The 18,587-nt window shown below is 36.4% G+C and overlaps 1 protein-coding gene across 2 annotated transcripts in view; it reads left to right on the forward strand.

The window, feature by feature from the left end:
* Nucleotides 1-18,587, forward strand: part of BCKDHB (branched chain keto acid dehydrogenase E1 subunit beta) — a 107,855-nt gene that overhangs the window by 45,809 nt on the left and 43,459 nt on the right. Inside the window, exon 9 of one of the 2 annotated variants that reach the window (XM_058834732.1) lies at nucleotides 16,961-17,047. The exons of the other annotated variant lie outside the window; for it this stretch is intronic. Coding sequence (XP_058690715.1) covers nucleotides 16,961-17,047 — 87 coding nt within the window. The remainder of the gene's footprint in view (nucleotides 1-16,960; nucleotides 17,048-18,587) is intronic. 2 annotated transcript variants of the gene reach the window in all.

Consider the following 18,587-nt stretch of genomic DNA (forward strand, 5'->3'; position numbering starts at 1 on the left):
AGTTTGTGTTAATACAGTTTTGCTTTCCAGTGAAAGAAAATAAACCTTTCAGAATAATCTGTATACATAGTTAGTCAATTGTAAATTTACCATTCTACTGGACAATCAAAACATATTTGCAGTAGTTAATGCATATGTTACTGGGCATGTATGTGTCTAGATTTAAAGTATCATATTGATTATCTAGACATCTAAGTATCATCAGGACTGATGTATCTATGCTGAAGTTAAACTTGAAAGATCTTGGCTGTTATATCTAATTGTATAGGTGGAGTACTGAAATGTTGCAAAATGTAGAGATTTTCTAGACCAATTTCTTGGGATAATTGAAAAACTAATATGTGGACCCTTTCTTGTTTCAGAAATGACTTAGTAGCACACTGGAATTTGCTTAATAGAAAAGATAAATTTAGCTATATATTTTTCTCTTTCACTTCAGTAGTTTTCAAATATTTAGTAGTTCAAGACATCAGTGTTAATTTTCTGACCTGTACCACACTAGAATAAAATACCTTTTTTTTTTCTCCCCCAGTATTGGGAAAAGGTCAAAATAAAGGTGTGTAGAAGACTCATATTCCCCTTCTCTTCTGTATTAATTTAGTATATATTTAATTATCACCCAAAGTATTATCAGAACCGACAGGATTGAGCAGCTGATGATTCAGCAAAGCACAGAGAAAATTGCTGATGTGATGAAGTTTTGAGCTTTCACCATCTGTGTTCTAAAGAAATAAAATATTTCTTGGTAATGCAGAAATGCTGATCTTGAAGTAAATAAGAAACTCTGAGCAATCTAAAATTACGTAATTTAGGGACTCAATGGTTTCATAAGTAAACATCATTAGAAATGTGGAAGTATAAAGGAAGAAATTGTGATTTTCATTAGTCAAGTGCCTTACAGATTGTTTAAGATATTTGTGAAATTAATCAATTTCTTTATGCTGAGGTCTTGCCTTTTATAAATTTTGTATTTATCTTTCATTGCCTGAGATAAAGACATTAATCTTTTAGGGCTTCCAGAAACTTTTAAAGTTTTAAGTATTTTGCCTCATTTTCTTCAAGGCACTACAATACAGACCCTTAGTCCCCTTTTCTAGTTTTCTGAATTTAGCATGTTAACTGTTAAACTTTTGCTTAACCAATTCCCCTTTGAGGAAAACAGGTGGCAAAAAAGACTAAGCAACAGTCTTTCTCTAAAATGATTACATTCCACTCAAGAAAATTTTACCTGAGAAATCTAGGAACTGTGATGAACTTGCTTCTGAAAAGCTTTTTGCAGACAGAGCTCTAAAAAATTTCAGAGAACACAGAATTTTTTATGGGGCAGTAAGTTGCTCAGCTTCTGTGAGAAGTGGTGTGCAGCAAGTGCTTTTCTGTAAGCAAATGTTGCTCTGAGTGAAAAAAAAAAAAAGGAAAAAACTAGTAAAAAACCATATGCTGTTGCCACCTACGGTGCTGGGTAATTGGTCTTCCCTCTGGTCCTTCCCCTAGCAAACCAAGGTTTTTAGAGATCCTTAACAGAACAACAGCTCTGCTAATTACTGCTTTACAAAAATAAATTGACTGACATTCTGGTCAAATATAGCTTTGCTCTGTTGACAGGCTTGGTTATACTTCTTTTATTGTCATGCTCTGAGATACCAAGCTCCTTGGTATTTCTTGGATCTGTATTTAATGCCTCCTTTCTCTGTTCCCTGCATATGTAGAGGATGTAAATGAGGAGATCTCTACAGGCATTTCAGTGATTACAGTGATGCAGCATTAATTCCAGAGTGGGAATGATGTTATTCAATAGTGTTGCATTTGGAAATTAAAGCTTCAAGACAGGAAAGTCTCGTTTGTGCCTTGTACGTTTCTTATAGCAATTTCATGTTTTTTCTGTTTGTATCACATCTGCCATCAAACATTTAAACTGCTTTAGTGATTTTGCAGAAAAATATTCGTGTGATACATAGTTTAAGACATTTCAAACTGTTCAAAGGAAGGACTGTCTCAGATATGCAAAGAGTACAAAATAAGCAGATAGGAGGGGAACAAAGACTATTTTTCAGCTATATTCAGAAGTCTGCAGTGAATGAATTACAGGCTTTGATTATTTATTCTGTCATGTACAAAGATCATTCCTGTCTTTTAGTTGATAAGCATGTAAATGGTTCAGTGTCTTTTAAGCTGCTGATCTAAGTGAAAAATGCAAATGACTCTGTATCACATTGAACAGAAGAAGCCAAATAGTTAAGTCTTTGAGGAGTATGTACCAATTAGATAAGGAATATTTGCAAACTCTTATTGCTGATAATTTTCTCATGTAGCTGACTCATTGTAACACTATGGTAATCAGTGATTAATGAAAAAAATTTATATCAGGCTGTTTTTCCCAGATTACTTTCACAGTTTTTTTCAGCTCACTTGGAGAGTCTATTTAAAAATAAAACTTATTTCTTGGTCTATAGATAGAATTTATTTTGTGTACATTTTAAAATGACTATAATTAGTGATTCTTGGGCTAACTTGTTAGAAAGTTCCATGTAGTGATTAAATGAAGCTCTATTGTGTATCTAGAAATATCTGTCTCAAATGTGAGGCTTGATTTGGTATTTGTCACTGAAGAGACTTCCATTGACATCAGTGGCAAATGAATATATTTTCTGACAATTTCTGTGTATGCTAATGCTTCGCTGTCCTGTGCTAACCCGTCAAATGTCATTGATTTACTGTCACTCTCTAGCCAAAAGACCATTAAACTTTATGGAAATTAATAATTGGTGAATGACTTTGGTTGAGTACAAGTAGCAGTAAATGGCATATGATTCACCTTAGTAATGTTTTTGAGCATCGGAAGAAGTTCTTATTTTAGTGTAATCTGATCTTTTTATAAGTTTCAGCTTGGATATGGAAGACATATGGAACATGCTAGATGATTATAACAGTGGGATTTGCCAGAAAATAGAATCATAATTTCTAAAATTCAAGTCTGTCTATTAAAGGAAAGATTGCTGAATATTAACCTTTGTTTATATGATATGTCACATCTTTGTTACACACAATTGGTCCAGAAAACAGGAATAATAAAAACCCACAAATTTATATAGGCTTGAGTCATCATGTGATCTTACTCAGTTGATATTGAGAGGTAATGTTTTACTTTATCCCAAGCATTGCATCTGTAGTCCCTCTTCTGGGGAAAAAGAAGGTATATCCAGATTACTGGCTTGAGTGACAGACACCAAAAAGATCAAATTAATTGTTATAAAAGCAACAGAGTTATTAGGCTAGAAAGAAAGCAACAGGGACAATTTACTGGTGCTTACTGGCTGCTGCTGGAAGAGATATGCAAAAGATGAGAGAATAGGACAAAAAATGATGCTGAAAGAATGGAAGGAGAAGGTGAATTGGTTGCTTTAGAAAAATAAATGGGAAGTGATACCGAAAAAAAATATATTAAGAAGAGCATAAGCAAGGGAAGTAATTTTAAAGCATAGGTTTGCAAGATACTTTGCACAAAATTCTGTTACAACAAAATTCTCTTCTGTTATCACATTGTCCTGGAGTGTTTTTCTCCCAAATTTGCCCTAAACTAGGACACTTCTATCACTTCACCTGCTAATGCTTGTTTTTGAAGGGGGCAGAGATGGCTCAGCTCTCATTTTTCGGACATCTGCTTGATCATACTAGTCTACTTTATATTTTTAGTTAATTATTTAGTGATTATTTTGCTCAGGTCTTTCCCTTTTATGGCCTCGTGCTTTCCCATATTGTCCATATTAGTTATTCAGATACTAATACTACTAAGTCCAGTAAAGCTTGTGGGTTCAACATCTGCAGTGAAATGAATTCAGCTGTCTGTGGTGAACTTTATGATGCTACCAGAATTTCAAGTAATTTGAGAAATAGGGAGGAAGCAGATGTTGGATGCATAGATGCTGAAGCTCCTGCTTCTTTGGAAGGTTTGGTGAAACGAAGTCTCACTGCTGTCGTGGTCATGCTACAATTATCAGTAAGAACCAAAGTGGAAAACAAATGAGGGGTATGCCAGAAGTGGTATTGCCAGCACTTTTCTCGGTTCCTTGCTCCATACCTTCCCAAATCCAGATATTTTCTTTCCAGAACTTGGCACCTCTCTTGCCTTGGCCTTTCCTTTTTTCTTGCTATTCTTCATCAACAAACCCACACTTTTCATTTTCCAGAATTCATGTTTTTCTTCTGTCTGTTCTGCCTTCAAGTTCTTATATTCTCACAGTCTTCTTCTTCACTTACAAATTTAAGAACATCACTTTTATTTCAGTCTTTCTCTTTGGATCAAAGCAGGTCTTTTGCTGTGACGCTCTAACTATTGTTTGTCCTACATGGTTATTTGAATTGTGTTAGAAGCTACTGAGCAATTCAGTGGGGGGAAATGAAAGTATTGTCTTCAGCTATAAAATTTCACTCTGTTTTACTTATTTTATTGGTGACCCATACTATTTTTCTTCTTCCTTTTAAGAACAGAGTTTCTTCTGGCTTTTTTCAAGTTCTCCAAACCCATTATTAGCTTCAGTAAAATGATTCTGAGGAGACCTGTTATGTGGGTCATATCTGGCAGGATAGTGTTTTGCTTCTGGAAGAATACTCCAAGATTTGTTCCAGATGGTGTTTTTGTGTATGTATTGGAGTATGAGTATGGCGGTGAGTTAGCTGGCCCATTCTTACATCCCTCAGAACAGCTGGGGAAGTTCTCTATCTGGTGTTCTTCACAGAAAGTATAGTACAATATTTGGATTAATAGATGAAATTAATATGGATCTTAAAAATCACTGGATTGTCCATGGGAGGCCTTTAAGAATTTCCCAGGATCCCATCTGTTTTTCAAGAATAAATGAATAGCTGAGGCACTGTTCATCCTCTTGTTTTATAGCTTGGCTTCACTGTCTGACCTTTCATGTGACTCTATTTGAGAATCAGAACACCTGGAAGAGCAAGGGTACTGAGCAGGGAGAATATGGTGGTTGTGAGGAAGGAAGATAAATAAAGCTAGCTAGATGCTCTTGGTATTTCAGGGGTTTAGGTACCTTCATAGTCCTGGGGTAGATCTCTCTAAGATTTTGGGACTTTAATCATATGGAATTGTGTGTGTTTTCCCTGCCTTTTTGGCTGTAGAAGACTGCAGTCTTTCCTTAAAGGTTATTTTGGAGGAACCTCAAAAACACTCAGACTTAAAAGCTGTATTACAGCGAAAAGAATATGTACTGTTACAGCCTGATTATTCCAGGAATTTGAGGGACAGATGAAATTTTCAAAACCTGAGAATATTAATAAACATTATGCACATAATTTCTGAAAGGCAAGAGAAGGGCTAGCTAATCTTAAATTTTAATTTATTAATAGACTTACAACATTGAAGGCCTAATATAAGTTCTGGATTTGAACATGAATATAGAAAAACTGAAGAAGCAAGTTAATTTATACAGACACTAACTTGTATGTTTAACAATTAAAACTCAGAAAAGGACTTTCTCCAAGGAATGCCAGCTGAATGTGGTGATGCTACACAGACTTGAAGGGCATCTTATAATGTGTCCATGAAGATTTTTGGGATGAAAAGGATCTCTTTGGTGTAAATGATCTCTTTGGTGCAGTATTGTTCATCTGTATTTCCTGAGACTTCCTGATTTTGCTCCCATAAACAGGGAATTAGCAGGTATAAAGGGTAAAGGAAGGATAGGGCTATCCATGGTGTTTTATTCACATTGGTGAAGGTTGGAAGCTGCTGCAAAAGTTCCCATTTTATGAAACCTTTGCTATTAAGTTTTAGGTTTTAGGCTATATGCAAAGAAGGATTATTTGAATAGATGTATTTAATTGTGGTCAAGTAGGCAAATATAATTCAAAGTGTTGAGGAGTCATGAGTTACCAGTCCTGTAGATTCATGAATATTTTCCTTAAGTTTAGTTGTCATTATGCTTTAAATGTCTATTTAAGGAATCTGCTCATTGTTATTGCTAGAACACAATGACTGGGAGATCTAGAGGCATTTGGTTAAAAGAAGCTTTTTTAATATTCATGCTATGTATTTCAGTAGTGTTAGCAGATTGTATGTGAAGTCATCAGAAGTAAATATACTCTTGCACCAAGTGTATATTAAAATTATTAATTGTCACTATTAAGGAGAGCTTCCAGTGCCAGAAAGTAAATGAGATATGAAGAGGTGGAGGAAAAGAATGCAATAAAATCAGTGTAGTGTATCTGAAGTTATAAGAATGAGCCAGATGGGTTTTATTTTTAAATTTACTTTTGAATTCTGAATCAGTTTTCTTCCCTAACCAATTCAGTCTAGTGCATAAGTAGTAATTTGTCTTAAGGATATCAAAAAGCAATACTATGGAATTCCAGAAGTACTTTTTCTTTGCCCATCTCTTAATGAAGTTGATTAATGTGTTCTTAAATACTTTTAAGTTAAGCAGGAACATCCACCTGCACAAAACATAAATTTTCTCCACTGTCCCCACAATCTATGACCATTATTATCACCAGTTGTTTTCCCAGCAATTATCTGTTTTAGGGTACTTAGAATGATGTTAAGAAAGTATTACAAGAGGGTTTTTAGCAGTGCTGTATTACAAGACTAAGTTTACTGAAAGGCATTGGAGAGGTAGTCACTACTTAATAGAATATTAGTCCTTTTAGTCTTATTTAACCCTCCTGTATTAAAAATTATATCAAGCAGCCCAGATGGTATTGAGATGCACTCTGCTGTGTGTCATACCTTATTTCTCTTTTCCCTGTCTCAGCTATTTAAATTGCAAGTTCTTTGGAGAGGAATTCTCTGCTACTCTTTATATGTTACTCTGCACGCTGGGGATCTGTCTTTGGTTCTTGGCTTTGCAGCAAGCTTCTAAATTTCTGTGTTGATCATCTCAGTCATATGCTGACAATGTTGTGTAGGATAATGGCCAAAATTGCTTTATTATCATCTCTTCATTGCTTCTTAGGATGCTCTACCTAACCCTGTAGCAACCCCATTTGTTTTTGACTGCAATTTTTAAATTTTTCACTGTTACTTTGCATTATTCCTGTGCTTGTTTTCATTTTTCTTTATCTCTGCACCACCATCTTTATGCTACAGCATTGTTCTTGGTGCTATGCAGGAAGAATCCACATTAGTATTTCAGAATTATTTTTGGCATTTATAGTGTAAAATGATACATACTAGAATATTAAAATCTTAGTCTGTTGAGTCAGTAAATTTTATAGTTGTGTTAACATTTCTCTGCAAGATGTTTCATATGTGTATCCCTGCTGTGGTCACATTAGTTCTTTATGAACTATTTCTGCCATACATAAAACTGGGGGAACAAGCTGTCCTGATCTGGATTTCAGTATAGAACATCAGCATAACAACAGAAATTCTGCCTCTGTGCATCACTGAAAAGAGCCTGGCTCAGTCCTGTTTGCACCCTCCTTTTGGGTATGTAGATACATGGATGAGGTCCCCTCATCCAGTCCTTTAATTATCTTTGTGGCCCTCGTTGGACCCTTGTGGCCCTCCAGTGTGTCCGTGTCTCTCTTACTGAGGAGCACAGAACTGGATGCAGTGTTCCAGGTGTGGCCTCACCAATGCTGAGCAGAGGGGCTGCATCACCTCCCTTGTCTGGCTGCCAGCACCCTCCAAATGCAGCCCAGGCTACCATTTGCCTTTCTTGCTGCAAGGGCACGTGTCTGGCTCATGGTCAGAGTGGTGTCCATCAGGATATCTATCTCATTTTCCTGCCAGACTGCGTTCCAGCTGTGCAGCCCCCAGTGTGCACAGGTGCCTGGAGTTGTTCTTGCTCAAGGGCAGGACTTGGTGATTCCCTTTTTTGAACTACATGAGGCTACTGTCAGCCTGTCCAGCTCTCTCCAGACCGCAGTGCAGCTACTTCAGCCCATCAGCTGCTCCTCCCAGTTTGGTGTCATCTGCAACTCTACTAAGGGCATACAGTCTACCCCATTATTCAGATACAGCTGCACATTTGCCCAAGAAGAAAATAGTAATAACATTGTCTAAATAATGATGTGGAATGTAGATCTGAAAATGTGTATTGAGAGATTGCTGGAGTGCTCCCAGCTGTGGGTCAACTTATTGACGGCACCCAGACTGCTCACAGGTATGTCTTCTGCTACAGTGAGCACTTGGTTGTCTTTTTGTGATCAAATTTAAGAAAATATTATGTATTTCATGAAAGAGTTATCAGTAAATGCTTTTAAGCGGTTTTTGGTAAAACTAGAGCTCTTCACTCAAACTGAATGTTTTGCATGATTTCTGAATGCATTAATGAGATGAGGAAAAGTAAGCATGGCCTTGCTAAGGCTGAACCTGTGATGGCTGGTGATCTGTGGACACGGGATGAACAAGGAATGATACCTTGACTGCAAGAAAGCTTTTTATAGTCTCAGAATACTCCTGTATCCGATGAGCAGCTCTAGTCCAGTGGGCAGCTGGATAGGTAAAATACTGTTTGTGTGCTTGGCATAGTCATGGTTAGCAGGTAGAGAACAGTATTCTGCCTGGAAGCCAGTGGCAAGCAAGGACCGCAGGGATCTGTACTAGGGCCTGGCCTCCCTCCCTTCCTTCATCCATGCTACTGTTAGCATTGTCTCCTGCTTCTGCCTTTACACTGTCGAAAATATATTCTCTGTGCTCCAACTTGTTTGCTTGTTGCTTCCCCTTCCTTTGAGCTCTCATTAGGACTTTCTTCCAGCTATATATTGCTAATACTAAGGAGGTGGTAAAAGAAGCAGCCAGGCAGAAGCACAGTTGGACGAATTGTTTAGGAGAGAACAGACCTAAAGGGGCTATGTTCATGTAAAATGAACTTAAGTTTCTTTTTTTAAGCTTTGCTCCTTATCAGAAGTCAATATTCAAATGCATAGTATTAATTTGCAAAAAGCTGAGTGGACAGTATGGCAGCGGTCTGCAACATGCTGGATTTGGTACATGGTTTGATTATTTGCTGAAGCATGAATCATTTGGTTTCAGGTAAACATCTTATTGGGCAGCAAACACATTTCTAATACTTCCCTTGATTTTCCTACATTTTTGTCCATTGCAATGATACTTAGAGTTGTAATGCATCATACTTTTAGATGTGTTTATTTTCTCTAATATCTGGTCTTTTACTGTGATTTACAATCAGTTGGAAAGGAGGTTAGACTAAAAATTTCTGGGATATTGTGTGGTGGTTTTTTTGTTTGGCTTTTTTTTTTCGGGGATAGGGTGTTTGGGTTTTGTTTGTTTTCATCTTTTACTCCAGAGAAAGCAGGTAAAGGTATAGGGACAGTGTCAGAGTGGGGTTGTGTAGCAGGACGGCCTCTCTTAGCACTCTTGATACGTGAAAGTCACACACTGTGTTTAACATTAGTGGACCATTGTTCTCTGTTCTTTCCTTTGTCACAGTTTCCTATTAGTGTTGTCTTTTGCGTTTTGCTTCTCCTTGATAGAAACCAGAGTCAATGTGTCTTCATCTTTATCCTCTTTGCAGTCTGGGAACCTTAAAGGATCTGCTTGTCATCATTCTTGACATGTTAATTAGTTATCGCTAACTGACTATTAGTTTTGGGGAACCTTATTCTGCGCTTCCTGAGCTGGCAGTAGATCTGGGCCTGTCCCAGAAACTTTGGCTGTGCCATCTGCAGTCAATGAATTCCAGACTTGTAGGTCGGAAAACACAGACCTTGGTTGCATCAGCTGAAAAAGCAGACAGGAGTGGATTAGAAACCTCAGTTTTGGTTAAGTAGCAACAGGAAGACTAAGATCTGTGCTGTGCTAATGCGGGTCAGTTCAAATTGGCACCTGTTTAGCTGTTTTTCTCAAGCTAGGAAGGTGATGGACTTGTTTTGCATTCACTGCTGTTAATCAGCATACTCGTCTATTACAGAATTGCCTGTGTTTTTTTCATTTTATTGTTTGAGAAGTTTTGGTTAAAGATTTTTGTCCAATGACCTTCCTAAGTGATGTAATAAAGTTGACTTTTTTTTCCTTAATAGATTTATCTTTGATCTTCATAGATTGTTGTTAGGACTCTCTGCTATACAATTGCAATACTGTGTTAATGTTTGGTATATTTAACAGAATTTAACAGGAGGAGGGTAAAGCTCCTTGTTACTAGTAGCTGAAAAGTCTCAGTCATTCTTTGGGCTACTGAGCTAATGAAATAATGGTTTTTCATGTCATTTGTTTATCTTGGAATTGTCTTGTTTTATTGAAAAATGACTCAATGAGATTCAGTCAACTTTTAGAATTGTAGTGTAGACACTGTGATAAAGTACATCTCTCATTTTCCTTTTCTGGAAATCTAGTTCTGTTGAAACTCACAGCAAATGATGTTACTTTGTTTTCTTGTTTCATTTTTTCTTCAATGTTAAGATTTTTTTTTTTTTTGGTTGGAGCTTTAAAGAGGGCATACTTCTCCTAGTTTTTCCTGCTTCTAGGAGAAGGCACTCTTGAGCAACTGATGGCTATAATTTGCAAACCAGAACATGATTGTTAGGACGTAACAGGGTTTTCTTGTGTCCAGGCTACTAGGACACAAACTGTTCCCCTTCCCTTCTATTCCTTCTCTTAGGACTCTAGGAAAAAAAAACATGGTGCATGAGGGTCTCTTTGGTTTTCTAGAGATCTCCAAAATCCAGTGGGATTTGTCCTCTGGGATGTCTGGAAATTGGGGGTGGAATAACTGCATTTGCCAAGACTGTCAGTGTATCACATGCACAAACAATTCATTGTAGTTGGGATGTGTCATCCTGTGAATCTGCATTTGCTAAGTGAATGTAATCCTTGGTGATTTAGCTGGCAGATTATGCTACATATTTCTATGTGGGAAGTGCTGAATAGAAATCTGGGATCTTATTTCTATCCCTATGCTTGTGGTGTTCAGTACCAAGAATGCTGCTATGCAATTTGTTATTGAAACATTAAAGGGAAGGCAGAACTAATGGGTTGGGGAAAGTAGCCTCCCTGAGGTTTTAAGTTTTCCAAGCATAAATTCATTAAAGCTGGTCTAAAAATGAAAAAGGAAAATGTTTTTCAAGACATTGATTGAAACTTTACCAAGTAATTTTTTTTTAAAGCTTCCAAATTCTGATTTGTTTTCAGTAAAAGCACATATCAATTAATGTTCATTTTTATACAGTTTTATAATTGCTTCATACATGCTCAGTACAAAATGGGATACAATAAAAATATAATTTCAGTACTTTTGCCAGCTTTTAAAAAATTACTGTGGAAAGCTAGTTTTTTGATTATGCAGGAAGCTTTTGTAGTCTCTAAAGAGCACAATCAAATTATGCAAAAATTTAAAGGGGAAAGTGGACATATAAAAAAATTCCTTTTGTGTAAGAGATAGAAGTCTTGTTTTTTTCTGAGAAGGGAATTTTCTTCTTAAAGAAAATAGCCAGCTTGCCATTGTGACAGAAAAATAGTTATTTGTAAGAAAAGTTTGATATTTCTCTAAAGGCAGTGTCTGTGTTAGTGGAGCAGCTGGTTACACTGGGAGTTGTGGTGCTGCTATATGTGGGGAGCAGTAGTGTTAAGTGTGGTTTAGCATCAAACTCATTTTGGTTGGCTGCTTTCTCCTGAGTAAGGGCAGAATATGTTACTGGTAGTGTCAGCACTTGGATTTCAAAGTGCTTGGAAGCCATGCTTGTGTTGTTTTCTTCTGTCATCGGTGCCTGTAGGAGAGAACATCCAACACAATGAAATGAGAGTTGAACAGAAAAGTGATTACAGAAACTTTTGGATAGAGAGTGTGGTTGGGGAGGTTGAAAACAATTTTCTCAACTGGTTCACTGTAAAAACACTGGGCTGCATCTCAGAAAACCTTCAGAGTGCACCCTGAAAGCATCTGTTTTGCAAAGGCATTAGGTTTTTTTGACATTTCCGTATCAGAGTGATCACGCTGTTAGCCTTTTGCTCTGATGCACTGTCAGTTGTCATTCTTGTGAATGACACCAATGTAAAATAGTCATGACAGTGAAATTGAGGTGGAAAACTGTAGTCAGTATTGGTTTCTGGCTTTGTTTTGGGGCTAATTTAATAGTTTAAAGCCCTAGAGTCTCTTCTCTAATGACTGGGTGTAGCTAAGGTGACATCAGTGTGCCGTAGCCTGGGTCTTTGCTGCCTTCCAGAAGGAGAGAGCACTGCTGAAGCTTTTCTTGTGCAAATCTTGATGTGCCTTCCATGTCTAAATCTGTCTCTGAAGTGGTGTTTGCTGCTCTGTGCTACAGTACAGGATAAATCAGATTATCCCTTTCAACTGCCTTTTCCAGTAGCCCTATTGGTGTTGAGATGTCAGGGATGGGCTGGGAAAAAGAGATTCTGGACAGGGTAGGACCTCTCCCTTTTGGAAGCCCAGGGTTGTATCATCTGAACTTGGCTGTGACAGCATGGAGTGACTTAGAGAGCCATGCTCTGTAAGTGCCTGGATGTTGCCTCTGACTTCCCTTTTTGGTCTGTTACTAAAGATGGCCAAAAAAAAATAAATCAATTTTAATTTAATTTGAGACATGATATACATACAGAATCTCTTGGTGCCTTCTGAAGTATATGTGGACTTCAAAGATGAGCAAGCAACAACTTCTAGTTGTAAAGAAGGAACATTTTTATCAGTGCTAATCTCTTAAGCGCTACCTCAGGTTTTGAAGATGTATTTTCAAAAGTACTCTTCATGAGCTGCAGAATGTGCATGCATTTCAAAATTTTAATTTTTACTTAGGTAAGAAAAAATGTAAAGACTGTGGTTTTTGGAAGACAGAATGGGGATGTTGAGGAAATGGGGGAGAATCAATCCCTTACAGAAATACAAGTCTTCGGTTGTGAGGGCAGAAAATACATTGTTCTTTTCTCTACCTAATGCAGACTAACAAAAGCACTCCATCTCTCCACCTTCAGAAAAGATGGTAAAATGGTAGGATTCTCTGCTGACCAGTTTGCTACCCTGTGCAGATTTAGCTTCTATTTTCTTCAGTTTCATGCAGTGGTGTTTCCTATGAAGTCTGAAGGTTGAGGAGCCCATTACCTGATTTTATTGAGCTGCATTTATTTGTACTCTAAATGCTTGTCTGAATATTGGGTTTTGGTTATCCTGGAGGCTGAATGATCCCCTTGTCTAAATTAACAGGGACTAATGTTTTGCCATATATTTAAAAAGTGAAATTAGTATCTTATAGAAGAGCAATGATACCTGCAGATAATTGTTAACCATGTCTTCTGTACCCTGTAGATGGTAGGAAAGCTAGTTTTGAAATTTGAGCTTGAAACTGAATAACTATTTTGCTTCCAGGAAATAAGGTTTAATTTCCATTTGAAGATATAGAAATTAAATGTTAGCTATTCTAGGACACTATGAATGTATTTGTTCTAAGCTATGTGAACTAAAATATTTTTTTCATGCTAACAATTGCTTAAAAACTGTGTATACAACATCTGAATCCCATCTGTTGTTATTGTCTGCTGCTATTACTGTATTGTCATATTTAGAAATATGACAATATTAGAAAAAACAATATCATAATTAAAATTAAGAGGACATAGAAAGACTGCAATATGTTGGCAATATGTTTCCTAACTGAAAGTATCTCTTGACCAGGAATTTATTAGTCTGATACTTTATGGATCAGTTTTTCCACAAAAAATCTGTACTAAATTAATTGGGGAGAATGAGCTGTAAGTTCAGAGGACATTATCAAGAAAGAAGCAGCTATTCAAAAATAATTAGAAATACCTTATCAACAGTTTAGGGTTGTTTGAGAACATTTAATAGCTGCTCAAAAAAAAAAATTATCATAGTTTGAAAAGTAAGACTGTAGTGAGCTGACTCATAACTGTGTGGCATAGAAAGGCAGTGTTAGTGAATGGAAATAGTAGTCTCAAGGTCCTGCAAAGTTGGATTTTGAACCTGTTTTTTTAATATTTCTACCAAATATATGGAAAATGTTATAACTGTTACTGGTAAAAAGTAAGACCTAAGAAACAGCTAAGAAACAGATAAAATAGACAGTTACTGGTAAAGAGAACATAATCTCATTAACTCAGCTAAGCTCAGGCACATGCTTTTCAGCATATGCAAATATAATTTTGTGTCTTGAAATAAGAAAGGCACACTATATTTTCATCTTTATTCCAGGAAGCCATTATTCTTTAACCTCCTTTCTCACAGGCAGGGAGTTGCAGTTATCAGTAAACTCTGGACTTGTTCTGTTATGCTTTGGCCAAAAGGCCTCACACATCCAAGAGCTGCAGTACTGCAGCTGCATTATGTCTCTGCATTTGATGGTGTTCCAGAAAAAATCTGGAATGCTGGTTCCAGATGGGTGTGCTTCAAGAAGGACATAGAAAACTGGAGATGATTCAGGGTAGGGTTGTAAGAATGATGAAGGAATTGGAAATGTGCTGTTTGCTGAAAGATTTAGAGCTCAGTCTGCTTAATTTAGCAAAATTGTGGTTAAGACACCATTTGATCACAGTCTTAGTGTATTCATTTGGGAGCAGAAGTGTGATAATAGATAGTGCCTCCTAGCAAACAGAAATAAAACACAAAACAGCAGCTTTGAAGTTAAGTCAGCCAAATTAGTTTGGAAATAAGGTGCAAAATTGTAACCAGGAAGGGAGATAAAAACTGGGCAAATTACCGATAGGTATGACACATTTACAAACACTAGAAATACCTAAGATTGGATGTGTTCCTGAAAAATTCACCGTAGTCTTGGTTGAGTATTGAAAGCACCAAACCTCTGCATGATTTTGTACCAGGAGTGATATATATAGTGTGTTATAGTAGGGCTGAGGTATTTGTATGCAATGCTTGATGATCACAGCTGCTTTTTCACTCGTAATAAGCTACCACAGACATGGACTTCCTTGAAGCCTGTGGGAATCATATGTAGAAACAAGGATTTCTCACACAGTAGAAGAAAGTTACCAAAAAGAGATTATTTTTCCCCTTCCCCCCACTCCCCCTTTTCTTTATTTACATGGATTCAGTTTGAGAACAGATGAAATAAAAGTTATTAATTACTTAGTACATATTGGATTCAAGAAACTGGAGATGTGAAAATAATTGGAGACTGAGACATAGCGAAGGAACACATTAAAGGTCCTTTTCTTATTCTTCCCTAAACATTGAATTATCTCTTTGGGGAGATAATTTGCTGGACTGAGAGATTATTGGTCTGACCCCATGTGAATTTTCCTATATGCTAACAGTGTTTGATTATACTCTATTATCTTCTGAGAAATGAAACGTGTAGCTTAAATTACAGCTTGTAACGTATCAAAATGTGAACCTCTCAGAACAAGTATATGCAAAAGAATCTTTCTTGGAAATAAGGTTAAAAAAAACCTGGAACAACCGAACTGAACTTTAACATTGATTAGTTGTATCAGTTTTACTATAGCAACTGATTGTATCAGTTTTAATCATATCAGTGTATCAACATATCAGCTTAAAACTGGAGCGTACATTTTGTTCTTGGAACTTTATTTCTGGTGTACTGGGCAGATTTATAATGCAGTTAATACCTCTGTTCCTTTAGATATGAGTTTCCAGTGCTGGAAAAATACCCCAGGAAATTAGCCTGTATAACGAGATTACTTTCCAATTATTTGCTGAAATTACTTTTTCTGTCTTGTGTAGCTCTGAATGTTTTCAAACCACTTCATAGTACAGTATATGGAACATGTTTGTAGCCTGTGAGTTGCCAGTAAATCTGTGCATGAGCTGCTTAGAGCCACTGATTGAGCCATTGCTAGAAAAGCAAAGAGAATTAGTACAATACTTGAATCAGAAGAAAGCTGCATAATTAGGGCATTGCTTTTATGTATCCTATTACACAGATAACATGGAGCTGCCTGACTGGAGAGTGTGGTGGTGTAGACATTAAATTGAAGATCACAGTGTTCAGAAAGTCTGATCTGATAGCAAGCTCTGTCTTGGGCTCTTCCACTTGATGAGTAATATTAGACCAGCAGTACACTATGTACTTATCTTAAGTGTCAGACTGTAACTGTTCTTGAAAGATTAACATACACTATAATCTAATTTTTTTTCCTGATATACCTATCTAGAAGTTTATGAAACATTTAATGAGCCTTTTTATTGTAATAATTTTAAAATGCATATCATGGAAGCATAGACTTTGCTGTCATATTTCTTACTAAAGGTATCTAATACTGTTTAATTCAGGCAATTTAGCATAGTTGCAATAAACTTCGATATATTTGTGTGTGGTGAAGCTTTATATTTCCCATCAGACTAAAAATATTTTGCTTTCACTGTTGTTTTGCAGTGAACACAGTTTTGGTTTTTTGATCAAAGATGCTTAAGTCATCTGTATATATTATGCCATTTATTTAGCTATGAAGTAGATTGCATAAAATCTACACAAACATTGAAATCTAAAATTAAAAAGTGGTACTTCTAATTGCCATGTAAAATTTAAATACGCAGCAGTCATCCACACGTTTTCTTGCTAAAATTTTTATTTAGCAATTTTACTTTCTGAATAGGAATGGTTCATGACTTCACATAGGCTCTGTTTTTACAAAGATATCAGTGAAGGATTTCTTTGTGTATGTGTATTTTAGTATTTTGACGACTCAGATTTTTACTGGTTACTTGTTAAAATCCTCATTTTATTTCAGAAATGTTACAGTTTGCATTGATAGGGTAAATTAATATGAAATGAGTTCAAATTTATTCTTGATACTTGCTTAAAATTTAGTGGAAAATGTGAATAATTTTATAGTAGGTATAAAAACCATGCTATTAATGACTCAATTCAGTATTTTAGGATAATTTATTGTTCACTGGAAATGCAAGCGGGGAAAAGTAGCTATGTTCTAAGACTGCTAACAAAGTCATATATTTCATATATTCCATGAGTAGTACAAGTAAGAAATCACAAGAACTGTAATTTGATGACATTTTGAACGTTTGTTTTTCCTTTTCAGTCAGTGGCAAAGACTGGGCGACTGCTGATTAGCCATGAGGCTCCCTTGACAGGAGGATTTGCATCTGAAATCAGTTCTACAGTTCAGGTACACAGGTTATTTGTTTTTAAGTGTTCTGCATGGATGAATACATGTTACCCTGTAGAAGAAATACTTACCACTACATTAAAAGTTGAGGTTTTATATATTTTTTTTAATTACTCTCTTTTGCAGTTTTGTGGATGCTTGTCTTACTTTATTTGAACAGCTGAGAAATCATGTACCTACTAGGCACTGTGCATAGTGTCTGCTAAGCTAGAAATTTAACTTCCACTGCAAAGCAGGGAGAATGTGCACTATGAGATGCAGGGGAAAAATCTTCACGTACAGTCTGGTTTTAATGTTCTTTTTTATTTTTCTCATATGCTTATTCCTTGAGTTTCTTAAAAATGCATTCTAGGAATGTTGAAATCACAGTAAAAGCATTCAGGTCCAGTACAGTATAACATAGTGTAGCACACAGTGTTCAGAGACCTCATTAACAAAGTCTGCAGAAGTTGTTCTTGTATGTTTGTGGTGATGCTCATGCACGTGTTGAGCTCGTATGCACAGAACAGCTTGGAAAGGCTGAGATGTACATCAGTATCAATTACCTCTGGAGCATTAGGTTTCCCAAGTCCTTTTGAGCTTTCTGATGTTGTTTATACCTGTACCTCCTTGGATGTTTTCCCCTTAACTTGATTACTTTCCTGTGCACATCAGTGGTACTGGTTTGTAGAAACATCTGAATTAAATGTGTCCATCACTATCTGAAGACTCTCTTTTGATTTTTCTAGGATAGTTAAATTATAGGACTAGAGTGAAATGGTATTGTAAAATTCACAAATATAAACCATGTAGGCAGTAATTAAAGCTTGGTAATTAGTCTTTTTATGGGGAAGAATAGAGTTTAATTCTGGGACTGTAACTTTGAATTAAATATATAGAAGGAATCTGAATACTACGTTTCTTTATCTTTGTGCTACAGTATTTTAAAGAGTTGTTGTACTAATTTTAATGTAATTATATTGAGGTAAATTAATTTTTTCTACCAAAATGTTTTCTCCATTAAGAACCAAATATTTGGTTCATGGAGGCCTCATAGCAGCCCTCCAATATCTGAATGGAGCTTATAAGGAAGCTGGAGAAGGGCGCTTCATCAGAAGCTGTAGTGATAAGAAACAGAGTAATGGATTCAAACTGAACAAAGGGAAATTCATGTTAAATGGAATATATGGAAGAAATTCTTTACTGTGAAGGTGGTGAGGTATTGGAACTGGTTTCCCAGAGAAGCTCTGGATGCCCCATCCCTGGAAGTGTTCAAGGCCAGGTTGAATGGAGGAGCTCTAAGCAACCTGGCCTATTGCAGGGAGTTGGAACTAGATGAAGGTCCCTTCCATCCAAAGCATTCTGTGATTCCGTGATTTTTCATCCTTCTAAATAATCAGCATTTAACCTTTCTTTAGTAGATAGTCTCTGTTTACACTAGGACTAATAAAGTTACAGGGTACTGTCAGATGCGAGTGTAGGAAATTAATTTTCTTTATAAATTCTCACAAAAAATGTGAAATAGACTCAATCAAAAGAGCCTGTCTTCTAGCATGTTATT

Source organism: Poecile atricapillus, chromosome 3 (genome assembly GCF_030490865.1).
Source record: "Poecile atricapillus isolate bPoeAtr1 chromosome 3, bPoeAtr1.hap1, whole genome shotgun sequence".
Classification (NCBI taxonomy): Eukaryota; Metazoa; Chordata; class Aves; order Passeriformes; family Paridae; genus Poecile; species Poecile atricapillus.